General features: G+C 46.7%; 1 protein-coding gene across 1 annotated transcript in view; it reads right to left on the bottom strand.

Moving 5' to 3' along the window:
• Positions 1-25,190, bottom strand: part of mgaa (MAX dimerization protein MGA a) — a 33,640-nt gene extending 8,450 nt beyond the window's left edge. The window contains exons 1-21 of the mRNA XM_034563595.1: positions 23,628-25,190; positions 20,654-21,823; positions 16,198-17,962; positions 14,090-14,192; positions 13,761-13,871; positions 9,573-9,701; positions 9,304-9,429; positions 8,455-9,218; positions 7,861-8,137; positions 6,534-6,670; positions 6,332-6,439; positions 5,448-5,538; positions 4,956-5,295; positions 4,859-4,910; positions 4,290-4,559; positions 3,743-3,953; positions 3,410-3,541; positions 2,247-2,528; positions 1,606-2,144; positions 322-444; positions 128-239 (exon numbers count right to left, since the gene is read on the bottom strand). Coding sequence (XP_034419486.1) covers positions 128-239; positions 322-444; positions 1,606-2,144; positions 2,247-2,528; positions 3,410-3,541; positions 3,743-3,953; positions 4,290-4,559; positions 4,859-4,910; positions 4,956-5,295; positions 5,448-5,538; positions 6,332-6,439; positions 6,534-6,670; positions 7,861-8,137; positions 8,455-9,218; positions 9,304-9,429; positions 9,573-9,701; positions 13,761-13,871; positions 14,090-14,192; positions 16,198-17,962; positions 20,654-21,750 — 6,769 coding nt within the window. The 5' untranslated portion in view covers positions 21,751-21,823; positions 23,628-25,190. The remainder of the gene's footprint in view (positions 1-127; positions 240-321; positions 445-1,605; positions 2,145-2,246; positions 2,529-3,409; positions 3,542-3,742; positions 3,954-4,289; positions 4,560-4,858; positions 4,911-4,955; positions 5,296-5,447; positions 5,539-6,331; positions 6,440-6,533; positions 6,671-7,860; positions 8,138-8,454; positions 9,219-9,303; positions 9,430-9,572; positions 9,702-13,760; positions 13,872-14,089; positions 14,193-16,197; positions 17,963-20,653; positions 21,824-23,627) is intronic.
• Between the last annotated feature and the right edge of the window lie 1,726 nt (positions 25,191-26,916).

The following is a 26,916-nucleotide window of genomic DNA, read 5'->3' as shown; positions in this document are numbered from 1 at the left end:
AAAACCATTCTCCTGATTTCATGTCATGTTGCAGCGACAGGGCTTTTAATGTGAAAACACTCAAATGAAGCTCAGTGCAGTGACTGATTAAGAGGCTCGTATCAGTTCTACAGTTCAGTCTTCGTACCCGATGCCGGAGCGATGATGCTGAGGTACTCATCCCTCCTCTTCATCAGCCTCCTCTTCTTCTTCTCCAGATCGGAGTCGGCCGTCCTCAGGTTCTGGATCACCTGCACCGCCTGAAACAGACACCACAACTAACGGGCTGGTAACCAGAACCGGTGACCCGTGAACACTGGGAGGAACGTGACCGAGGCGGACCTTCTTCAGCGTGAAGATCTTGGACGTCTTCCCCTCCCTCAGACCGACTTCTCTCCTCAGACCGTTGAACAGCTGAAGCAGCTTCACCCGCCGCTGCTTCTCCAGCGCGTTGTGGATGTGACGCTGCACACAGACACATGAGCATCAGGAGAACATCTAGAACACACACACACACACACATCTGGAAAACACACACACAGGGAACATCTGGAACACACACACACACACACACACACACACACACAGGGAGAACATCTAGAACACACACACACATCTGGAAAACACACACACACACAGGGAACATCTAGAACACACACACACATCTGGAAAACACACACACACACACAGGGAGAACATCTAGAACACACACACACATCTGGAAAACACACACACACACAGGGAGAACATCTAGAACACACACACACATCTGGAAAACACACACACACACACACACACACAGGGAACATCTGGAACACACACACACACACACACACAGGGAACATCTAGAACACACACACACACATCTGGAAAACACACACGGAACATCTGGAACACACACACACACACACACACAGGGAGAACATCTGGAACACACACACAGAAAGAACATCTGGAACACACATACACACACAGAAGGAACATCTGGAACACAGAGGGAACATCATCTGGAACACACACAGGGAACATCTGGAACACAGATGACCTCACTACTATGACCTTAGTGTGACCTTGTCTACTCTAACTCCAGACAGACCTCAGTCAGGAGTAATGAGATCCTCCATCAGGTCTGTGTCAGTGGTCCTCAGGTTGAAGTGAGTGCTGCTTCATGTTTCTCAGTATTTACTACTAAGGTAATCAGAAGAAAAGTTAATGATGTATACTTGAATCTTTTTGTTTAATTAACTCTGACTTGTTTCCATAGTAACGTTGGTTGTCATAGATTCCGAGAGTGGGCCATAAGTTACATCTTTGGAGGCTTTTTAAACTACTTCTCACTAGACTGTTTTATTTCATGTTTGTGCATGAAAGCACTGTTGAGTATTTTTAAAGTCTGAAGTTACTGAATAGTTATTTATGTTGCATTACCTCGTGTCCGTAAGATGCACTTTGTGGTTTATAATTGGCTGTAAAAGGGAATATTTCTAACTAGTTTGATATTCTTTACCATCTCAGGTTCAAACTGCATCATCTGGTCATTAAATAGATTTGAGAACCACTGATCATGAGCAGAGGAACATCTGGAGGGACTGAAACCAGGGAGACTTCTGTTAAACTTCCTCTTACGTGCTTGTCGACGTTCAGCTCGTCCTCAAAGTCTGACGAGTTGTCCGTCTCGCTGCTCCCTCCTTTCAGCTCCTCCCCATCCCATGTCTGTTTGGCCCCGCCCCCCCACTCAGTGGCGATGGGCTCCGTCTCGTCGTCCACACAGATTATGTCCAGGTCCACCAGGTCACTGGCCGGCTCCGGTGGGGGTCTGGTCCCTGCAGGGGTCTGGACTAGCACCCCACCAGGACCCGCGAGGGCCGCAGACACAGTCACCGCTTTGACCCCGAGCTCAGCCCCCCCACCCGTGGAGGGTTTGGGGGAGACGAGGCTCATTGAGGGAGCGGCAGGGGGGTGAGGCTGGAGAAGGGTGAAGGAGCCGGGAGCCGGCACCTCGGAGTGAACGTTAGGACACAACACGATGACGGGATCCCTGCACGACCCCGTCTGAGGCACGAAACCCAGGAGGGGGGAGGGGGGCGAGGGAAGGATGGAGGTCACTGTGGTCGATGCTGGAGTTTGGTTACCAACTTGAGTCTGAAGGGATGCAGCAGGGAGGACTGAGGGGGAGGAGTCAGAGAGGGGGAGGAGTCACATAAATATTCAAATAAAAAACATTAAATTGAGTGAACGTCACCGATTGGTCGGCCCCGTAGACTCACCTCTCTGGACAGCCAGGTTCTGGTTGACTGATCTAAGCTGGCTGATTGGAACCAGTTGGACCAGTTTGCCGTCTGGTCTGCGGTAGTACTGGACGCCTGACTTCGACTGGACCGGCTGCAGGACCATCCTCTGACCGGTGGAGGACGTGGGGGTGGGAGGGCAGGAAGCCCGAACCGGCAGAGGGAGGTTCCCGGGAGGAGATGGGAGCTGATGCATCAACATATGGGAGCCTTTAGGAGATGAATTTACAGGTGAGGCCACAGAGCTGCTCACCTGAGAGTCTGAAACACACCAGAACCAGCAGAAACCATGATCCACCAGAGGGTCACGACCATACAGTCAATGCAAAGACTAGAACCAGCAACACAAGAGATTCAGATTCAACTGTATTGTCATTGCACAGGTACAATACAGGTTGGCACAGCTGCTTGGGCCAGTGACAGGTTGACGATGTCAGTCAGGACCCAGTCAGCTGCCCAGCACAGGCCTGGAGCACGTCCGGGGACGCCGTCGGGGCCCGCGGCCTTACGTATGTTGATCCTGCTCAGTGCAATTCACACATCCGTGGGGGAGAGGGGGAGGGGCTGGTGGTCTGCAGGGGGCACAGTTATGATGGCCGCTTCCTGGTTATCCCTGCCGAAGCGAGCATAAAAGTTGTTCAGCTGGGTGGGTGGTGTTGGAGGGTTTGTATGGCGTAATGGCCTGGATGCCTTGCCACATGCATCAAGGGTCGGAGTTGTTGTGGAAGTACTCCTCAACCCTCAGCTGGTGGCTGTGCTTGGCCCTCTTGATGCCCCTCTTCAGGTTGGCTCTGGATGAGCTGTAGTCCTGCAGATCACCTGACCTGAAAGCGTGTCATAGGCCTTCATTAGGAGGCGGACCTCACTGCTCATCCATGGCTTCTGATTCGGGAACGTCTCGATGTGTCTAATGGAGGTGACACTATCAATGTTGGTACTGGTGTAGTCCAGAACGGAGGAGGCAAACGAGTCCAGGTCCGTGTGAGAGTCCAAGGTGTTGTAGTATAGAGTCCGCTTCCTCTGGCCACACTTTGACTGCTCTCACGTTAATGACATCACAGTGGTTACATTGTTATACTTGTTAAGCTCTGTAATTATTCAGAATAATAATAGTATCTGAAGAAGCTGGTCTTCAATATTACCTGAAATGGGGGCGGAGCTAGCAGAAGCTGCAGGTACCACTCTGACCTGACTGCCGCCTCCCTTCAGACCTGGAAACACCCGGATCGTGACAGTCTGGGTCCCAGCCCCCTCAGATTGGTCGCCCTTCACTGCTGCAACACACAGACTCTACAGTTTAACATCAACTAGCTAGTAACTAGTCCCCTCTGGAGACAGACTGGTTAGTTAACTAACTAGTATCCTTTGAAGACTAACTTAATAACTAACTAGTAACTATGAGACAGACTAGTTACCCAACGAGTCTCCTCCCACTGAAGGGCAGATGAAGGTCAAATGAAGGGACACATGTCTACCTGTAGGCCGGGGGGGCGTTGTGACTGACGGCTGAGGTCTGGGTGGGGGGGCGGAGGGTCCTGAACTGTTCTGAGGAGGTTGGGAGGAGCCAGGGGGCTTCCTGTTGGAGCCCACCCGGCCGGTCAGATATGCTGCCAGACGGTTGGCCGGATGGAGCGCCCCCATCTTCCCCAGCTGGATCTTTGCCAGAGGATAGAGCTTCCCATTCACCTGGAACACAACGAACCTTCTCAACATCCTGTTTCAAGAACAAGTCTTCAGATTGAAATGTTCCTAAAGAAAAAGAAGTGCTACCTCGAGCACTAGAAGGAGTTTTAAATGCAGGAGCAGAACGAGGTCTTGAACGAGATGGGAATCTGAATTATAACGAAAGTTATAAAACTACTGAAAGTAGTGGAAATGTCATCAAAGTGATCAAAGTGTCTGAAGTGTAAACACTGAACGATGTCGGCTGAAGACCGAAGCGGCTTTGAAGCGGATGATGGAAGATGAACATCAAATTATTACAATGTATCAATCCTGTCATGAATATTCATGAACTCTCACCTGGACCAGGTGGTCTGTTCCTCCCGGCTGCTTCCTATTGGCTGAGAGGAAACCGGCTGGAGAGACTCCCGTCAGGAATGGCAGTGCCATGCTGACCTTCATCTTCCTCTTTGAAACCATCTTCATCTCCTCCTCCTCCTCCTCCTCGATGTCACCTTCTTCCACCTCTCGCTGCCAGTCCTCAGGAGGTGCCGGGTCCTCCTCCTCCTCTACCTCCCGCTGCACTTCTTGAGGAGGCTCCACCTCCGCGACCACCTGGTTCAGGGGTTCCTGTTCAAAGACACGGGGTGCGTTCAAAACATCTCCAAAGGCTGCGAACGAGTCCGGCTGACAGCTGTACAAGGGTAACGACATGTTTGAGGCTCATTTAATCTCAGAACATAAACCATAAATAAACATAGTGAGACATTCAGGACAGACAACGCTTAGAGATTCACAATAAAAGCACATTTATCTGAATGTATAGGTTCTGTGACCTGGATCCCTACGATGGGAAGGAGGGTCAGTCAAATATACATGTATATAGTTTTAATATAGTTGAACACAGTTCACCACGTTATGAGACCCACCTGCTTCCTCCTTTTCCTGTGTCTTTGACGTCTCACTGGCTTCTCCAGTCTCACTGGTCTCTCTGGTCTCTCTGGTCTCACTGGTCTCTCTGGTCTCTCTGGTCTCTCTGGTCTCTCTGGTCTCTCTGGTCTCTCTGGCTTCTCTGGTCTCTCCCGCTCCAGTTTGGGTCTGGAGATGTGCATCTTGTAGTGGATGCAGCGGTCGGTGGCGCCGTCCTCCAGGACCTGACTGATGGGACTGACCAGATACTCTTTGATCCAGAAGGGTTGGTCCAGCCGGTCCTGAGCCATGGCCTCGCACAGCTTCTTCAGCACCAGGTTGCGGTCGCCGTCGCTCACCCACTTGCACTCGGCCATGATGGTCAGACGCTTTGACGGCTTCGGCTCCGACGGGCGACTCGGAGGCCTGTCGGAGGGTGCGGGCTGATCCGGATCACCTGCCGAGGAGCAAACTCAATACGTTTTCAATCGGAACCATTAAAACCAAGACTGGATCACTGCAGTGAAGCAGGACTAGCAGTTAGACCAGGATCACTGCGATCGATAATGGTCCGTTACACCACACGTCAGGAGGTTTAGGTGAACCCACCTGCTGGAGGACTGCAGGGTTTGGTTTTTGTGACCTTCTGTCTCGAAGGCTTCAGCCGAACATCTTTAGGCTTCACCTCATTGGACGTCTCCTGGAGGACAAAGATCAGGTCACATTCTGAATATCAGTTAAAACACATTAAGCAGTTTCACAGAGCCCCTCTTGTTCCTGTAAACAACTCCTTCCTCCAATCACAGAGCCCCTCTTGTTCCTGTAAACAACTCCTTCCTCCAATCACAGAGCCCCTCTTGTTCCTGTAAACAACTCCTTCCTCCAATCACAGAGCCCCTCTTGTTCCTGTAAACAACTCCTTCCTCCAATCACAGAGCCCCTCTTGTTCCTGTAAACAACTCCTTCCTCCAATCACAGAGCCCCTCTCGTTCCTGTAAACAACTCCTTCCTCCAATCACAGAGCCCCTCTTGTTCCTGTAAACAACTCCTTCCTCCAATCACAGAGCCCCTCTTGTTCCTGTAAACAACTCCTTCCTCCAATCACAGAGCCCCTCTTGTTCCTGTAAACGACTCCTTCCTCCAATCAGAGCCCCTCTTGTTCCTGTAAACGACTCCTTCCTCCAATCAGAGCCCCTCTTGTTCCTGTAAACGACTCCTTCCTCCAATCACAGAGCCCCTCTTGTTCCTGTAAACGACTCCTTCCTCCAATCACAGAGCCCCTCTTGTTCCTGTAAACGACTCCTTCCTCCAATCACAGAGCCCCTCTTGTTCCTGTAAACGACTCCTTCCTCCAATCACAGAGCCCCTCTTGTTCCTGTAAACGACTCCTTCCTCCAATCACAGAGCCCCTCTTGTTCCTGTAAACGACTCCTTCCTCCATTCACAGAGGCCTAAACATTAAAAATAAACATAATGATCTGAAGATAACTCACCGCTGGATGATCACGACTCTCCGGCTGATCCTTCCTCGTCCGTTTCTTCTTCTTCTTCCCGACATAAAGTCGGACTCTGGCACAGCTGCTGTCGTCCTCTCCTCTTGCCTGAGACAAGTGATACAGCATGAACAATACTTTACACACACATTAAATGATATGTTGTCAAATGTATGATCAACATGTATTCATAATGACTTACAGTTCTTACAGAGGGGCAGGACACAGCTGCAGGTTTAGGTACGTGGACCAGCTCTGGATCCGAGTCTCCAATGACCCTCTTCCACAGAGTCCGGACCCGCTCGGCAGGCTGGGAAACGCTGTCCGCCTCCTTCAGGACTACAAGATGCACAACAGGAAGAAAGCACTATTATTATTAATAATAAACTTGTAGCGATCTGTAATCTCTACCTCACGATCTGTCCTGTTAACTCCCGAACTCTGTTGTGGTGTGTAATTGTTCGGTGGCCAACGCTAAATATTTTGCTTTTGGGAAATGTACCTTGGAGGGTTCAATATGTGTGATTATTATCCTCTATACTTGAGCCCTGACTTTTTAAAGGACAAATAACGACTCCAACCCTGAAGAAACATTGTTAGGCACCGACCTAGCTGGCACCCCAAGCAACTGTCATTACCGTTACAAACTCTTCTAAAAGGAAGAGGTCAACCGTTACCTCCCCTGGAACAGAAGTAATGTACGGTTCCCTTTCCTAAAGAACAGGTCTACACCTTGTTCTTTAGTAATTAATACATTTCCCATGAGCCTCAGCGGCCACTGACTGCGGCTGCAGTCAGGAACAAACTCTTCAACACAAAGCCAACTACAGACCGATCTCTAACCTTCCCTTCCTCTCTAAGATTTTACTGGACCCTGAACACCTCAGAGATCAATTATCTGGTGATGTGGTTTCTGTAGATGGCATTGCCCTGGCATCCAACACCACTGTAAAGAATCTCTAGTTATCTTTGACCCAGACTTGTCCTTTAACTCCACGTGAAGCAAATCTCAAGGATTGCATTTTTTCATCTACGTAACATTTAAAAAATCAGGCACATCTTGTCTCAAAAAGATGCAGAAAAGCTGGTTCACGCGTTTGTTACTTCCAGACTAGATTACTGCAACTCCTTATTATCAGGCTGCTCTAATAAGTCTCTTAAATCCCTCCAGTTGATCCAGAATGCTGCAGCTCGTGTACTCACAAAAACTAAGAAAAGAGATCACATGACTCCTGTATTAGCTGCTCTGCACTGGCTCCCTGTAAAATCAAGAATCACATTTAAAATTCTTCTCCTCACCTACAAAGCCTTGATTGGTGATGCACCATCATATCTTAAGGAGCTTGTAGTACCATATTGCCCCACTAGAGAGCTGCGCTCACTAAATGCGGGGCTACTTGCGGGGCTACTTCTCATAGGGTCCATTGGACCTGGCTGTGGCTGATACAAAATAAACTGAATTGAAAAAGCTGAAAAGAAGCTCTCTGATTGGATGATTGAACTCCAGGAATGATGCAGACAGAACTTACCGTAGGCCATCTTCATCCTCCTCCTTCTCCTCCCCCTCTTGTTGCGTCCATGCTGGGAGGGGCTGGAGTCGGAGCCGTCCAGGTTTTTGAGGAGGACCACCTTCTGTTTGAGGCAGCTGCAGCCAAACATGCAGGCAGGCCGGCCGCAGTGGCTGATCCTGGAGCAATGGGACAGGCTGGAGCAGACGCAGCCCAGTCTGCAGAACTCATTCAGGCAGGGTGGGGCTTCTCTCCGGACCAGCTGGATGGGAGCGGTGGGGTTCTCTATGACGAAACCCTGAGGAGGAACCAGAGAAGTCAAGAGTTAGAGGAACCAGAAGGAGTCTGGAGTTAACCCTAACCAGATAAGTTAGAGGAACCAAAAGAACCAAGGAACTGAGATGAACAAGAAGAACCTGAGGAGTCAGAGGAGACAAGCGTTAGAGGAACCAGAGGAGTCAGGAGTTAGAGGAACCAGAGGAGTCAGGAGTTAGAGGAACCAGAATAGTTGGGAGTCAGAGGAGCCATCGCAGTCACAAGAAGTCAGAGGAACGAGAGGAACTCAATAAGATATTAGGATATTGTGTTTCTATCAGTGAAAGTCTGATCTCTTACCTTCAGTGTGAAGAGTGACGTCAGAGCGATGGTGGCCCTCTCCTTCGTGATGCTGGTCCGGTGTAGACCCTCCCACAACACGCCGTCCTCCAGGTCCTTCTGTCTCAGCAGAGCCCGGGTCATCATGGGTCCCCTGACATTACCCATCTCAGAGTCCGGCTCCAGCGGAGCCATGTCCTGCGAGACATCGGGCGGGGGGAGCGGGGGCTTGAAGGGGCTGAGGGTCTGAGACGAGGTCTTGGGTTTGAGCTTCCTCCTCTTCTTGTGTGGAGCAGATGGAGTTAGTGGTTCAGTGGGGTCGAATTGGTCTTTCAGCTGGTGTCTCTTTGATTTATGTGGTTCAGTGACGCCGGATGTGTTCTCCGGGTTCTGGACTGAAGGTTGTTTAAGGTTTGATTCAGCTGTACTGAGTGCAGGTGCTGGATATATTCCTGCTCTGGGTTTATTGTGTTTCTGACCCCTCTGCCTCCTGAATGTTTTGTTCTCTCCGAGGGTGAGTTTGGGTCTCTTGGAGGGGGGAATGAATCCAGATATGAGGTCTGAGGTGGGGGAGCTGGCAGGCTGCTTCTTTAGGACTCTGTCCAGGGTACGGACGTAGCTGGTGCTCCTGGTGGGTAGCTCGTAGACCACCGGCACCACAAGTGGCTGGGTGAAGCTGGATGCTTGCTGGTCGATCAGCTTCCCTTCGTTCTCCAGATACTCGTCTAGCATGTCGCTGCAGAATGCAGACAGGTTCTTCTTTGGCAGATCTGAACTGGGACCAGCTGCAGGACGAAGGACACAAGGAGTCATTGTTTGCGTCGTTCAGTCAGTTTTCTTGATGAATCAAGTCATTGTTTCAAAGCTCACCTTCAGGGTTGGCTGGTGTCGGCGTGGATGCAGCAGCCTCGGTTGGAGAGAACTTCTCTCTCCATCCTTTGATCTGAGTCACATCAGTGGTTTTTCCTGTTCTGGACACAAACGCTGCAGAAGCACCTGGAGACAGAACAGGAAGTTACCACTCAGTCTAGGTGTTGATCATCTAAACTCTCAGGAGTATTTATGGTGAAAGACCCTGAAGAAGTGGAGCTGTCTATAAAGGCAGGACCTCCATCTCTGGTTGGTATGAGGGTAGTGACCTTGAGGTGGGGGCAGCTCCGGGGGCAGCGGCTCCAGAGGGACTCCAGGAGGAGGGATGGGCAGGCGGACTCCCAGGTACTGCAGGTCTATGGCCAGAGTCCGATCCAGCAGGTTCATCTTCAGACCAACTGAGAAACAGGGAAAAACAGTCGCTCATCTTTTTATGAAAAAAACATTTAAGACATTCTCTCTTATTGAATCTAGATTAAATTAGAATATAATAAAGTAATAAAGACCGTTGACCAAATGCGACTATGACTAGTGTTGTGTTTAAGGTCTGTCGTTTAGAGAGGAAACCGTGAGTCTTTGCTTGGTCGGAGTAACTCCAGTAAAGGTAAACGTTGCTGCATGTTTCTATAAGACTGAGATTCCTGCAGTTGTTCAGTGATTTTAATAAACTCTGTCACAGAGATGTTGTATGTGTGTGTGTGTATATATATATATATATATATATATATATATATATATATATATATATATATATATATATATATATATATACACACATACATATACACACACACACAGATGAACTAAGCACATTCAAATGAAAGACGAAACTGAAACATTAATGAAGGTAAACCTTCAGCGTTAAATAAGTAAACTAACTGTGGTAACTGTGTCTCAGACCAAATGGCTTTGACCTGTGGGGTTCCCCAGGGGTCAATCCTAGGTCCCCTATTATTCAATCTATACAGGCTTCCATTAGGCCAGCTAATACGCAGCTATGACGTGTCCTACCACAACTATGCAGATGACACTCAGGTCTACTTGTCACTGACGGCAGGTGAATATGGGCCTGTAGATTTACTTTGTCACTGCATCCATCGAACAGATCAGTGTATGTATGTATGTATATATATATATATATATATATATATATATATATATATATATATATATATATATATATATATATATATATATATATATATATATGCATCGAACAGATCAGTGTGTGGATGCAAAACTATTTTCTCCAGCTAAACTCAGACAAAACTGAAATCATTGTCTGTGGCCCACAGAAACAAAGAGAAAGTGTTATCAGTCACCTTGAGACTCTCTCTAAAACCTAAAAATCAGGTTAGAAATCTAGGGAACAGCCACATTAAATCAATAACATCAGCTTTTTACCATCTAAAAAACATTGCCAAAATCAAAGGAATAGTGTCTAAACCAGACTTGGAGAGACTAATCCATGCGTTTGTCTCCAGAAGGTTAGACTACTGTAACGGCCTGCTCACTGGGCTCTAAACGAGCTGGAAGACAGCTGCAGAACATCCAGAACGCTGCTGCTCCAGTCCTGACTAGAGCCAGGAAATACCACCATATTAGTCCAGTGCTCAGGTCTCTGCACTGGCTTCCTGTTGCTCAGAGAATAGACGTTAAAACAGCTCTGCTTGTGTACACATCTCTTCATGGTCTAGCACCAACGTACATGTGTGACATGTTAGAGCCAGAGGAACCATCTCGGGCTCTGAGAAGCTCAGGGAGTGGTTCACATGTTAGAGCTATAGGAACCTTCTCATGGAGTGGTTCACATGGTAGAGCCATAGGAACCTTCTCATGGAGTGGTTCACATGTTAGAGCTATAGGAACCTTCTCATGGAGTGGTTCACATGTTAGAGCCATAGGAACCTTCTCATGGAGTGGTTCACATGTTAGAGTCATAGGAACCTTCTCATGGAGTGGTTCACATGGTAGAGTCATAGGAACCTTCTCATGGAGTGGTTCACATGTTAGAGCTATAGGAACCTTCTCATGGAGTGGTTCACATGTTAGAGCCATAGGAACCTTCTCATGGAGTGGTTCACATGTTAGAGCTATAGGAACCTTCTCATGGAGTGGTTCACATGTTAGAGCCATAGGAACCTTCTCATGGAGTGGTTCACATGTTAGAGCTATAGGAACCTTCTCATGGAGTGGTTCACATGTTAGAGCCATAGGAACCTTCTCATGGAGTGGTTCACATGTTAGAGTCATAGGAACCTTCTCATGGAGTGGTTCACATGTTAGAGCCATAGGAACCTTCTCATGGAGTGGTTCACATGTTAGAGTCATAGGAACCTTCTCATGGAGTGGTTCACATGTTAGAGTCATAGGAAGCTTCTCATGGAGTGGTTCACATGTTAGAGCCATAGGAACCATCTCATGGAGTGGTTCACATGTTAGAGCCAGATGAACCATCTCGGGCTCTGAGAAGCTCAGGGAGTGGTTCACATGTTAGAGCCATAGGAACCTTCTCATGGAGTGGTTCACATGTTAGAGTCATAGGAACCTTCTCATGGAGTGGTTCACATGTTAGAGTCATAGGAACCTTCTCATGGAGTGGTTCACATGTTAGAGTCATAGGAACCTTCTCATGGAGTGGTTCACATGTTAGAGCCAGAGGAACCTTCTCATGGAGTGGTTCACATGTTAGAGCCATAGGAACCTTCTCATGGAGTGGTTCACATGTTAGAGTCATAGGAACCTTCTCATGGAGTGGTTCACATGTTAGAGTCATAGGAACCTTCTCATGGAGTGGTTCACATGTTAGAGTCATAGGAACCTTCTCATGGAGTGGTTCACATGTTAGAGTCATAGGAACCTTCTCATGGAGTGGTTCACATGTTAGAGCTATAGGAACCTTCTCATGGAGTGGTTCACATGTTAGAGCCATAGGAACCATCTCATGGAGTGGTTCACATGTTAGAGTCAGAGGAACCTTCTCATGGAGTGGTTCACATGTTAGAGCTATAGGAACCTTCTCATGGAGTGGTTCACATGTTAGAGCCATAGGAACCATCTCATGGAGTGGTTCACATGTTAGAGTCATAGGAACCTTCTCATGGAGTGGTTCACATGTTAGAGTCATAAGAACCTTCTCATGGAGTGGTTCACATGTTAGAGCTATAGGAACCTTCTCATGGAGTGGTTCACATGTTAGAGCCATAGGAACCATCTCATGGAGTGGTTCACATGTTAGAGTCAGAGGAACCTTCTCATGGAGTGGTTCACATGTTAGAGTCATAGGAACCTTCTCATGGAGTGGTTCACATGTTAGAGCTATAGGAACCTTCTCATGGAGTGGTTCACATGTTAGAGCCATAGGAACCATCTCATGGAGTGGTTCACATGTTAGAGTCATAGGAACCTTCTCATGGAGTGGTTCACATGTTAGAGCCATAGGAACCATCTCATGGAGTGGTTCACATGTTAGAGCTATAGGAACCTTCTCATGGAGTGGTTCACATGGTAGAGCCAGAGGAACCTTCTCATGGAGTGGTTCACATGTTAGAGCCATAGGAACCATCTCGGGCTCTGAGAAGCTCAGGGAGTGGTTCACATGTTAGAGCTATAGGAAGCTTCTCATGGAGTGGTTCACATGTTAGAGCCAGAGGAACCTTCTCATGGAGTGGTTCACATGTTAGAGCCATAGGAACCTTCTCATGGAGTGGTTCACATGGTAGAGCCATAGGAACCTTCTCATGGAGTGGTTCACATGTTAGAGCCAGAGGAACCTTCTCATGGAGTGGTTCACATGTTAGAGTCATAGGAACCTTCTCATGGAGTGGTTCACATGGTAGAGCCAGAGGAACCTTCTCATGGAGTGGTTCACATGTTAGAGTCATAGGAACCTTCTCATGGAGTGGTTCACATGTTAGAGTCATAGGAACCTTCTCATGGAGTGGTTCACATGTTAGAGCCAGAGGAACCTTCTCATGGAGTGGTTCACATGGTAGAGCCAGAGGAACCTTCTCATGGAGTGGTTCACATGTTAGAGCCAGAGGAACCTTCTCATGGAGTGGTTCACATGTTAGAGCCATAAGAACCTTCTCATGGAGTGGTTCACATGTTAGAGCCAGAGGAACCTTCTCATGGAGTGGTCTCCTGCTGGTCCAGAGTCAGGACTCAACACGGTGGAACCGTCTTCCAGAAGATGTGAGACAGGCCTCAACTCAACAATGTTTAAATCCAGGCTGAAAACGGTTCTATTTGACAACTGAAAGTATTTTATCTGCACTCTTCGCTTTTAATATAATTAAAATATTATTATTTTTATGGAATGATTTTATTTGCCTTTTTGTAATTTGATGTAGCTGTAAAGCACTTTGAATTGCGTTGTGTATGAATTGTGCTCTATAAATAAACTTGCCTTGCCTAAAGAAGCTCTTGTTTTGAAAGCTCTCTCCAACCCGACATACCTTCCTGCAGCACCGGGTGGATCACCTGTCCGTGTCTCATCTGCTTCAAGTCTCTCAGAAAGATCTTCTCAAAGGCAGCGATCGTCTCCTCCGAGCCCTCTGCCGTCTCTGCTGGAGAACAAAGACAAGAAACGAGTTGATGTCGTTAGCATCCAGGTGTTCTTCATGTGAACGCAGTGTTCATCCACTAAACCCATTTGGGGACGAAGACAACATCACACCGACTTGGAGCTCTCCTCTCTGGTGATCTCAGCTAAACAGGTCCTGGACCCATCTCTGTACGGGTCTGACTGATGTTCAATCCATTCATGGGAATCATAGTTCTGTACCGTTACCGTTCTCAGGTGTTTGCTGCAGGTGACCTTCAGGTGTCGTCTGAGGCTGTGAGGCCGTTCCATCAGAGAAGTCCACAACGTGAAGTCTGAGGGCCTCCTGAAATACAACTTGGCTTTTTAATTTGATGTATTTAGAGTTCGACATTATATCATCATCAAGATTGTTAGTCTAAACCTCTACTGGTGTCACCTGGAGGCTCACAATCCATACCTTACAACAGATCTCTTTTAATGGCAGCAGGTCCCTGAACCTCTCCATAAGATGATCCTTTATTAGTCCCTCGTGGGGGATGTCCATGCATCGTTGTAACAGTCAGTGGTCCCAGACAGAAGAACAATGCAGGACTACTTTTGACTAAGGAAATGCTTTTTCCGAATAATATATCTTAATAGAAGGAAAGACTATTTGCCATGGTGGGAGGTGAACTGACATTTATTTTTACCTGCCAACATTGACCCAATATTTAAAAGGTGGTAATCCAAGATCCACCATCTTGGATTACGTCCGTCGTAGAGACAGAGGGTAACATCCCAAGTCTCCTAATAGTCGTTTCCACCATATTGACGGCCGTCCCAAAGCTCTTAATCTGCTGAGGAGGAAGGGGGGGATGTGTTTTAACGCTCGACACGCCCCCTCATTGGTCATCAGTTATAATATTGGACACGCCCCCTCATTGGTCATCAGTTATAATATAGGACACGCCCCCTCATTGGTTATCAGTTATAAGGATGGACACGGCCCCTCGCTGTTAATCAGTTATTTGATTGGACACGCCCCCTCGCTGTTCAGTTATTTGATTGGACGCTGAAGCTGATCACTGGAGTTTCATACCAGAGTGAAGGCAATCACAGATTAAAGTTATTAGATTTGTTTTCTGATTCACCTTCTGGTTAAAATATATTTTTGTTGTAGGTCTGAACAACAAAAGGACCACAAACAATGTTCATTTATGAACATTTGTCTTTTCTTGATCTGTTATTTCTCTCAATAACTTTAAATGAGGGATATAATTAAAGTCAGAGAAAGATGGAGATGAAACACTTTTTACATAATTGATCATCATTACATGAGTTTATAATTTAAGTTTAAGCTGAAACATTGAGCATACAAAAAATATTCCAGTGCTGAAGAGAAACCATAATCATATTCTGCGTTATTTTTATAATGATGTCACAATCAGAATATAAAAACAGACGCAAATAATTAATAAGACAAAGCATTCCGCCGGTAGAAATTGATCCTGTGCGTATAAGCAGGACACAGAACACAGTATAAATACCACACTGTGTATAAATACACAGTATAAATACCACACACTGTGCATAAATACACTGCATAAATAGACCTCTTAGAAATACCACACACATAAATACACTGCAGTTTGTTTAACAGACTACAGAGAACACCTCTCCACTCTGACAGTGATAAGTGTTTTTATTATTATTATTATTATTATTATTATAAGTAGTAGTTTAACACCATTAAATCAACTGGAAACATTATACAATAATTTTTATCAATATTTTAAGTAGATTTTTATGATAATGTTCCCTAAACACGTCCTGTCCGGACCAGAACCAGCTGTTAAAGATGACTGACAGCTGATCAGCTGTCAGTCATCAGTAACAGACGTCGCTTCACAGGAAACAACGTCTCATTTCCCTTAAAACATCTCTCTTCTCGCATGGTTTCCTTGTGTCTCTCCATGCATCCCTGATGGGAGGGACTAAGGCACAAGTGAAGGAAACAGGGATGCAATTAAAAGACTTGGGATGCACCCAGAGACCTGTCAATCACTTTGTAGCCCCGCCCTAAAGCATCCCCTGCTTTATGGTCTGTTTGACTATAAATTACCATAATTTACTAAATGAACATCACGCTGTATTGAAGACTTGAAACTAGAGATTGAGACCAAAAACTAATGTTTACAATGTTTACTGAGGGAATACATCAAGTACACACACACACACACACACACACACACACACACGCACGCACACACACACACACACGTGGTTTAAACTATCAGTGGGCGAAGTTAGGCTCAGACCAGGGGGTGAGGTTACACCTTGTTGCATCACATGAAAATATTTGGTCTTACCTTTGATGTGAATGAGATAAATAACTGCTCCTCCACCTCCTCCAGGTTGGGCTGCATTCTTGTGTAGGTGGAGGCATCCATCTTCTTATCCTCCTGATCGGCAAGCTTTCGCCGCCGGGACTTCTTGTGCCTGCAAGGTTTGTTGGCTGGGAATAGTGACACCTGCTGTGAAGGCTCCTGTGCATTGGCTTCCACTGTACTTGGAGGTGGGCAGGGAACAGCCACCGCCTCCGTGTTTGAAAACTCCACCCCCATCCCAAGATCATCATTGGTGGAGAAAAAGTGCACAAGGTCGGCGATTGAAGGCGTGGGGGACAATCCGTCTCCGTCTAATGAAGAAAAGGTCGGAGACAGCGCCATCTGGAGTGCAAGGGGGGACAGTTCAGCAGGGAAGGGCAGCGGCGGTTCATTGTCTTGAAATGATGGAGCCGGATCAGGGGGCGGCGTGGAGGTGGAGGAGTCAAGAGTCTGTAGTACAGAGGGGGACAGAGTCTGAAGAGGAAGCAGAGGTGACGTCACAGACTCTAAAGGAAGAGTCTGCGGTGTGGGCTGAAATGTTGTGAATGAAGGGTCTACATACGGCTCAAGTGGAGGTAACACTGTGTGCCATTTGAACACAGACAAATCTTCACTGGGATGCAACTCTTCAGGAGATACTGCGTTTGGAGTCGATTCAGATGGAGTGGAGTCGAGCTCTAGAGCGAAAGACAAAGGAAGGGAAGGTAACGGCTCAGGAGAGCTGGCAGCAGACAAAGGCTCAAAGCCAAATGAGGAACACTCAGGGTCTGGGAGAAGAGAGTCAGACCTCGGCGAGTCTGAAGGTAGTGTGTAGTTTGGAGCAGGTAACACTGTGTTGAGCGGTGACAACAAAATGGGAGACACGGCAAGAGACGAGGGAACGGTGGATAAAGAGGTGTCAAGGATACACAATGACTGATCCGAGTGGGGTAACACTCTCGTACCACCTGGTACCGCCAGTTCTGGGCCTCTGCTTTCAGCAACTGAATCACAAGTCAAAAAATCATCCAGTCTTAGTCCTTCTGGGTCTGTAGTGGAAACAGCATCTGGACTCGATGGACTGGAAGTCTTATCGGCAGTTTCAGCTGCTGGTCCTGTAACATTCAAAACTACTTCATCTGGATGAAGTCGTGCCCCAGTTGGTCCAGAGGCCAGGGTTTGGGACTTTCTGATATCACCTGTGAGGTCCTTCGGGGGACGAGTTGCTTTACTGCCGTCATCAGAAGGTGGACATTCGGGAGCAGCAGCAGGACTCTGTGAATCAGACCGACACTCAGATGTGAGTGCCGGCAAAGGAGAGTCCAGCTTCTTCTTGGCCATTTTAAATTTTGATGAATGCTGCTTCAGAAACAGAGCGAGGGCCGGCAGAGGCAGAGGTCGTTTTGGCTGCTTTACCTTCACCTCTGATGGAGCTTGAGGCTTATGTTGGTGGTCTAAATCCACAGAGGAGAACTGGGACCCTGCTGGAGCAGCTACATCATCACTGACCTGAGAACAATCCGTCCTGACATTGTCTTTGGTGTTCAATAAATTCAAAGGGTCATTATCGACCCTGGCTTTCCTCTTCGGAACAGTTTCCTCTTTGCTTCTGGGATCATCTTGTTCATTGCTTTTCAAAGAGGTGCTCCTAGTGTTGCTTTGCTCAGATCTATTATTGATGCCGAGCTGGTCCAGGTTGCATCGATGCAGTGAAACGTGAGCCTCCCGAATGAGTTCAGAAAATAACTTCTGAACAGGAGGTGAATTACTGGTGAAGGAAAACAGACAAATGAAAACATCACATTAGTGACATCTCAATGATTGCTCGACAAAGTCAACAAATACACCTACATGAGCCAATCACAACAAAGCTCAATGCATCAGACTAATGTTTGGTGTTGTAACTAAGGTACAGGCCTCTTGGCACCTCCCTAATACTTAATGTTATGCAAATACACTGGACCGCACTGGATATCTTATATCTCTCGCACACGCAGGTCGAGTCTTAATAACAATAAAGTTGTGCCAGCACCTTTGGGACAAACACAGCATTAGGCCACAGTGTGACGCCAGAGCCATCTGAGTTCCACCTCAGACATGACTCACTCAACGACAGGGCGTGTAGCTTGCCTACTTGCTCTGCCAAGGTGATGGCAAGAATGAAAACAGTATTTGCATACAGCCATCACCACTCTCCCAAGGGTTCAAGGGGAGGCGAGCATAGGGTTTCCAGTACCACGGACATGTCCCATGGAGGAACCTTCAGGGGGCTCGGGGGATGCAGTAACTGAGGGTAGATGGCACTGGTATTCAGAATAGTCCTTCCGCCTGGTTCTGTGCAGCCGCTCTGCAGCCGGTCAGGCCCCCCATAAAGAAGACTCTCTGGCCACGTGTGAGCCAGGGCATCTTGACCAAGAGGACCGGTACTCTCCCTCAAGGAGAACCAGTGGGGGCAGTGGGCCAACATCTCTGCTCTTAGGCAAGAGATCCACCTCTGGCCTGCCGAAGAGGCCCCAGATGCTATGCACCACCTCTGGATGAAGCCGCTAATTCCCCGATGGAGGCTTGTGACGGGAGAGGGAATCTGCACCCTGGTTCCGTTTTCCTGGTCGATACATCGCCCGAAAACTGGTCAGGCAAGGGGCTGCCCAAGTCAGAAGGCACGGGACACCCGTAGCAGCTCTGCAGACCTAGTCCCCTGCTGGAGGTTCATGTGAAAACGCAGTTGAGGTGTTGTCTGATCAAACATATTTCCTTCAAGTATGGCTGGAACTGTTTGAGCGCTAGGTGCACGGCCTGTGGCTCCAGAACATTGAGAATAGAACTGTCCCTGGGAAGTCCTGTTCTGCCACACTGTGCCCCACCCTGAGAGGCAGGAGTCTGTTGTGTCGACCTCCCGGCGGGGTGGAACCACGCCCATGGGGATACCCTCTGACAGGTATGCTCTCACCCTCTACGGGGATAGCGCAAGAAAGCACCACTGTGACACCTACTGTCCTGTGCCTGTGGCCCCTGGTGCCCAGGCAAAGGCTGTTAAGCCCTCTCTGCAAAGGTATATAAGTTCAGCTTTAGCTGATGCTAACATAGTAGTTAGCATGCGTAGCGACAAGATAAAAAAGGACTGATCTCAGAATCACACCAGAACTTATACCCGGCTGGGGTCATCTGAGGTCACAGGTGATTTCTCGTGTGCGCGAGACGGAAGATATCCAGTGCTAAGCACCGCCTCTGGCGGTCAGGAAGGATGAAATAGAATCGATGTGTGGAAAGACTAAATTGGAGTGGGAATAGGATTTTTTTTTAAAAGCGTTCAACACTAAACACACCTATAAACTGCAGGTTGTACAGGTGAGATAGTGAGTACATGCAAAAAGAAAACATCATCGTGCAAAGTTTTTATGGATAGTTTTAATTCACAACTGTTTCCACTGCGGTGCAGAGAGTTATGATGGTTATATGAGAAACACCTTCCATTTTAATACTCTAGAATAGTGAATGTTGTTTCCTGACTTAATCCAAGCGGCCAGGTGATGTTGACATGCGGAATGTACCAAGTCGGTATCTTTCCAAGTTTGCTCCCAATTTTAAAACATAACCAGCTGAGATGACGAGCAGACATCTTTCTGGTCTATATTTTGATGAAAAATAAGTGAATGAATGAAAAATAGGTGTACAACTGTTTATGGAATTTATAGCAAAAAAAGCAACCCAATAAACACAAATTAGCAAAAAGGAAGGTGGCTAAAATAATTGCTCAGAGAAATGTCTGGACCCAAGGACTCTGATAAGCACTGTCTCGTTTTGGACTGTTGCCAGTAGATGCAGTGAAAGAGGTTTATTAAATCTATATGATTTACTAAATATACAACGCCCTGGTTCCATTTTAGATTATTGCATACAAGACCTAATTTTAGACTTCTGACAAAACACTCATTCATAAAAACATACCGACTTCCAGACGAGGGAACCAGAACTGTAAAATGCTGACTTATTCCTGGTTTTAGGACTAGTTTCACGATGTTGGACACCTTGTCACTAGTCCATAATATTCCATCACACAGTTGAGGTTAAAGCCTGTTGTCAGTCAATAACAAAAAAAAAAGAGTAAATAATGGTCAAGGAAATACTCCGTCATGAGAATTCTATGAATGGAGGTAAAATGAATTGCATCGAATCAAAGTAGTGCTATAGGAAAAGTATCAACTTGTGACATGGTTAACTGGATAGTGTTTTAAATCGTACCACAGACCATCTGTTGAGACGTACTGAATCTTGCAGAGAGGAAAAGAAACAAACTCCTCGTGCAAAGACAAGATACAACACTTCAATATGTTCCCAAATCTGGCCATGGACTTTAAATGTTAGTCTTCATTCTTGTACTTTCTTGCAAACGTGATATTTGGTGCAAAGAATTTGAAAGAAGAGCATGCCATCTTCCTTGTCAAAGCTGAACTCTTACCACAAACTTTCCCCAGAGAATTTGGCAGCGGCTTGGTCTTCGTTTGGAGTGGAGTTCTTCTGCAGGCCACCTGACCCCGAAGGCTTTGTGTCCACGGCTTTGGAGCTTCTAGGTTTATGGTTTGCAAGCAAAGACTTCAGGCTCTTCTTCACAGGATGTTGCTCGTTGGCGGTTGTGCCTCCGTCTTTGCCAGAAATCAATTTTAGCTTTAGGCCACAAGAACCAGAGCCCTCCTCCTTAAGCCCTTTAGCAAACGGGTTGCAGTCGACTTTGAGCTGAGAGAACCGGGAGTTCAGGTAAGCAGTGACTGCTATAAACTCTGTCTGGGGGAAAGTGAATGTGACAACACTGGGACCGTTCAGCTTTAAGTCTTTAGCAGCTTTGTCAGTTTGGACCACGTGCAGTCGTGGCAAGTAGCGGTGCATCGGATGCAGGACGGCGTTCCCCTCTTGATCCAAGATGCTGTTTGTGAGCTTCAGTTTGTAAAAGGACACTGGATTCTGCATCCAGTGTTGACCAGTTGATGGCGACTCTGGATGAGTGAATGGTTGACTCTTTACGTGAACTTCTGCCTTTCCAGCAACTTGCCAACTCTTACCGGTCCACTTGTGTCGACTGTTGTCCAACGGCTGAATGTCCATGAACAAAAAGTACTTCCTAGATGGCTGCAAGCCGGAGATGCGAAAACGACAGTAGGGGAACATCCTGCTTCCATGTTTAGTCAAAATCATCTCCGTTTTGCATCTAAAGAACTCGTTCCACATGCTGTTGTTGTCCAGCGACACTTTGATGCCTTTGCAGGTGCTGTCAGGTGACAGGTTGTCCGACTGAGGGTTTGAACCGGCGGCATGTTTCCCTGTAGGAAGTCCATCAGAAGTCCTGATGGATTCTTTTGATGGGTACCTATTGGGTTTACCCATCATATCAGCCTCTTCTTTGGTTACACTGGTGTTTTCTTCCATCCCGCCTTCGCTCGCATTCCCTGGTTTGGGAACAGCAAAACTTGCAGGTGGATGATCGGCAGCAGGTGCGACTGCAGGGCCGGTGGCCCCGTCCTGATGGAACACCATTCCTTTCTGCTTCTTCTTAGAAGCCATGAACAGGCTCCACAGATATAAAGGGCAGGAGGGTCCCGCTTTTTAAACATCGGTACAACGGTTCAACAGCATCCTGAAACACAAAAATGAGACAACTTCATTAATTTAACATTGTGCACATCATTAAAAAGGAGGAAAAAACGGTCATGTTGTTATTCAAAGTTCTTCAACATTTAGGGACAAGAGGCCAGTCACATCATAGGGTTGTGCACATGACCACCTTCACGATAACAAAACTACAAACTCCTCCCCAGCTGGAGAGATACCTCATTATGACATCGAGAGCTGTGATTGGTCGGCTTGTGTTTTCTACAAGACAGTGAAGACGACATGAAGCAAGTGAAAGAAAAAAAATTAAGTAATGTTTGTATGCTGAATGCATGAATACGAGTGGTGCAACGGATCAGAATCGTGTATTGGTCAAATACGTTGCACATTAAAAAAGGACTTTGACGAGGTACAACGGTTCATAACAATAAAAATCAGCCCAAAAGAAAAAAAAAATATATATATATATATATATATATATATATAACTTTTAGAAATCACGTTATTTATTGCATTCGATACCAATTGCCGATCATTGATAATCCATATTGGCAGAAACAGATCCATATTGTCATTTGATTATAGCAACTGATCTACAAGAATCCAGACGCTCTGAAGTCAGTAAACCATCAAAGATACTAAATGTTATACTTTTACTTTGTTATAGTAATTTATAGTGTTTTCCCCATGAAAAACACAATTCACATGAGGAGACTACTTCTCTCTTGATTTATTCCCTCAGTAAACATTGTAAACATTAGTTTTTGGTCTCAATCTCTAGTTTCAAGTCTTCTTCAATACAGCGTGATGTTCATTTAGTAAATTATGGTCATTTAGAGTCAAACAGACCATAAAGCAGGGGATGCTTTAGGGCGGGGCTACAAGGTGATTGACAGGTCGACACCAGAGACGTATATGGGTTCTCTCAGTCCAGATATGGTCACTTCCTGTTTACTGGTTGCATTAAAAATCAAAAGTCAAAAAATCCATCTACAAACCAAAGGGTCACGTCCCCATGACCACGTCCACGTCTTATAGACTCTGAATACAAGACGCTGTTACAGCGACTTATAGTTCATCATCATCACCCATGAAACGTTAGACGAGGTGTGATGTAAATCTTGAACTGGCAACTTTATAGAACATAAAAGTGGAGTCTTCTTATTAGTACATTAGTCATACAGTGGCTCTTCTATACAACCAGAGGAGTCGCCCCCTGGTGGTCAGTAGAGAGAATGCAGCTTTAACACATGAAGCATAGACTTCTATACAACCAGAGGAGTCGCCCCCTGGTGGTCAGTAGAGAGAATGCAGCTTTAACACATGAAGCATAGACTTCTATACAACCAGAGGAGTCGCCCCCTGGTGGTCAGGAGAGAGAATGCAGCTTTAACACATGAAGCATAGCCTTCTATACAACCAGAGGAGTCACCCCTGGTGGTCAGTAGAGAGAATGCAGCTTTAACACATGAAGCATAGACTTCTATACAACCAGAGGAGTCGCCCCCTGGTGGTCAGTAGAAAATGCAGCTTTGTATCGCAGCCTCACATCTCTTTCAACCCTGACCCTCATAACCGTGAACACACACCTTGTACTGGACCAGCCTCTCGTGCAGGAAACTGCTGGCTACCTTCAGCAGGTGAGTAACAGTTGTTACCTGCTCAGCGATGCTCTTCAACAACAATATCCTTTTAAAATTCTGTTCATTAGTTTGATTTAAGTAGTAGACTTTATTACCATTAGAACTGTGCTCATTCTACCAACAACATGCAAACTCACAGGACCACTAATTAGAGCTATTGGAGGAAAACTAGAGATCAGAACCAACCATTTGAGTTTCATCTGGAATGTTAAACCTCTAGATGCATCGGATCCAAAGTGGTCCAGCAGAGACCAGCAGGCCTGATGTTGAGCCCAGCAATGGCCGCCCCATGCAACAGTAAACCTGCAGGTCCAGTCCCGTGTGGGCCCACTGCGACCACGTGCTCCATTTACGGCACACGGATTACCTTCTGCGGGGCGGACATGTCGAGTACTTCGACGGTGAACCGTTAATCCGAGCCGTACCGGCCGTTTCCCGTCGTATAAACCCCCGTCGGCATCGTGGCTCTTTTCTAACTGAGTGTGGGGGGGGAGCATGCGGTGTCCTCGATCTGTTACGTCATCTCGCTACTGCGCAGACTCAGACGCCATCTTGCTGCCGCCACCTGGTTTCAAAAGTCGGCCCCGGCGGCTCCGGAGGACCTACGGGTCCGTTATCTACGCGAGGAAAGCAGCGGGACGGTGTCTGCGGCTCGAGACGTGTCTCCGGACCGGCGGCGGAGTCTTTGAACCGCCCGGACGTTGAGGACAGGCGCCATGACAGTTCGCTTCCTGACACGTGTTAGTGAACCTGCGCCGGGAGACGCGAGCGTAATAACGGCTATCTCGTGATCAGTACGGTTGAGCTCATGATCCGGTTAACGGGACGCAGCCGGTAGTTTCACCCACGGAGGAGAACCGGCGGTGAACTCCGGGAGACGCGTTTTCAAAGCGGCGGCCGCCATGACGTCTTCACCACCGCACGAGCCCTCGGAAGGGGACCCGAGAGACCCCGTTCATGGCGTCAGATACCAGGACGAGGGTGCGGTTCAATGCGGGTTTAGTGGGACCCCCCCACGAACAACGCTGCAGCCACGATGTTTCACGACTTGATTACGTCCGTGAACTCTGATTTACGGCTGAACGGAACGTTTGTCGGCAGAAGCGCGTATGGGATCGATCACGTGAACAATCGGGCATAAACTAATTTAAATCTCCTGTTTAATTGTAACAATCGGCTGCGCGCGCAGGTCTTTTGCGGCAATTGCGCGGGATACGGCGCATGCGCAATGGGGCGTCTGATTGAAGTTATTGATCAGAAGATGGAGGTGATCACTAGAACCTCCTGATCAATACTGAAGTTTATTTAATCTTTGTTTATTATTTATTGATCTGCAGCTCGGAGCACGTCACGTGGGGGGGGGGAGTCTTGACGACGAGCTCTTTGTTTTATTCAAATCAGAACATTTGTGTTTACAGAAGACATGAAGTATAAATATACAAATGTGTTGCAGTACATAAAGTACCACAGCGGTACTTCTACTTGTTGTTTTTACTTGTTATTTTATACCTCTTCATATCGAGCTTCACTCTGTTCCACATAAAACTCCTCATCCGTTCATCCGTTGACTTAAATAATTAAAGAAACATGAAATCCACATTAATTCTTTATTGACACAATGTGTTGATCCATTTCCTTGTTTCTATACATGTTAGTCATGTCCTCATGTGTTCATGTCTCCATGTGTTCATGTCCTCATGTCTTCATGTGTTCATGTCTCCATGTGTTCATGTCCTCATGTCTCCATGTGTTCATGTCTCCATGTGTTCATGTCCTCATGTCTTCATGTGTTCATGTCTTCATGTGTTCATGTCCTCATGTCTCCATGTGTTCATGTGTTCATGTCCTCATGTGTTCATGTCTTCATGTGTTCATGTCTTCATGTGTTCATGTCCTCATGTCTCCATGTGTTCATGTCCTCATGTCTTCATGTCCTCATGTCTCCATGTGTTCATGTCCTCATGTGTTCATGTCCTCATGTCCTCATGTGTTCATGTCTCCATGTGTTCATGTCCTCATGTCTTCATGTGTTCATGTCTTCATGTGTTCATGTCCTCATGTCTCCATGTGTTCATGTCCTCATGTGTTCATGTCCTCATGTCTTCATGTGTTCATGTCCTCATGTCTTCATGTGTTCATGTCCTCATGTCTTCATGTGTTCATGTCTCCATGTGTTCATGTCTTCATGTGTTCATGTCTCCATGTGTTCATGTCTCCATGTGTTCATGTGTTCATGTCCTCATGTGTTCATGTCTCCATGTGTTCATGTCCTCATGTGTTCATGTCTCCATGTGTTCATGTCCTCATGTGTTCATGTCCTCATGTGTTCATGTCCTCATGTGTTCATGTCCTCATGTGTTCATGTGTTCATGTCTCCATGTGTTCATGTCTTCATGTGTTCATGTCTCCATGTGTTCATGTCTCCATGTGTTCATGTCCTCATGTGTTCATGTCTCCATGTGTTCATGTCCTCATGTGTTCATGTCCTCATGTGTTCATGTCTTCATGTGTTCATGTCTTCATGTGTTCATGTCTCCATGTGTTCATGTCTCCATGTCCTCATGTGTTCATGTCTCCATGTGTTCATGTCTCCATGTGTTCATGTCCTCATGTGTTCATGTCTTCATGTGTTCATGTCTCCATGTGTTCATGTCTTCATGTGTTCATGTCCTCATGTGTTCATGTCCTCATGTGTTCATGTCTTCATGTGTTCATGTCTTCATGTGTTCATGTCTCCATGTGTTCATGTCCTCATGTGTTCATGTCTCCATGTGTTCATGTCTTCATGTGTTCATGTCCTCATGTCTTCATGTGTTCATGTCTTCATGTGTTCATGTCTCCATGTGTTCATGCCTCATGTGTTCATGTCTTCATGTGTTCATGTCTCCATGTCCTCATGTCTCGTGTTTTCATGTGTTAATGTCTCCCACATGCTCATGTGTTCATGTCTCCATGTGTTCATGTCTCCATGTGTTCATGTCTTCATGTGTTCATGTCTCCATGTGTTCATGTCTTCATGTGTTCATGTCTCCATGTGTTCATGTCTTCATGTGTTCATGTCTCCATGTGTTCATGTCTTCATGTGTTCATGTCTCCATGTGTTCATGTCTTCATGTGTTCATGTCTCCATGTCCTCATGTCTTCATGTGTTCATGTCCTCATGTCTTCATGTGTTCATGTCTTCATGTGTTCATGTCTCCATGTGTTCATGTCTCCATGTGTTCATGTCTTCATGTGTTCATGTCTCCATGTGTTCATGTCTCCATGTGTTCATGTCTCCATGTGTTCATGTCTTCATGTGTTCATGTCTCCATGTGTTCATGTCTCCATGTGTTCATGTCTCCATGTGTTCATGCCTCCATGTGTTCATGCCTCCATGTGTTCATGCCTCATATGTTCATGCCTCCATGTGCTCATGTCTCGTGTTTTCATGTGTTAATGTCTCCCACATGCTCATGTGTTCATATTTTCATGT

The sequence above is a fragment of the Cyclopterus lumpus genome, chromosome 22 (genome assembly GCF_009769545.1).
Source record: "Cyclopterus lumpus isolate fCycLum1 chromosome 22, fCycLum1.pri, whole genome shotgun sequence".
Taxonomy (NCBI): domain Eukaryota; kingdom Metazoa; phylum Chordata; class Actinopteri; order Perciformes; family Cyclopteridae; genus Cyclopterus; species Cyclopterus lumpus.
The sequence above is the reverse complement of the archived record's forward strand: the minus strand, read 5'-3'. Positions and strand labels throughout refer to the sequence as shown.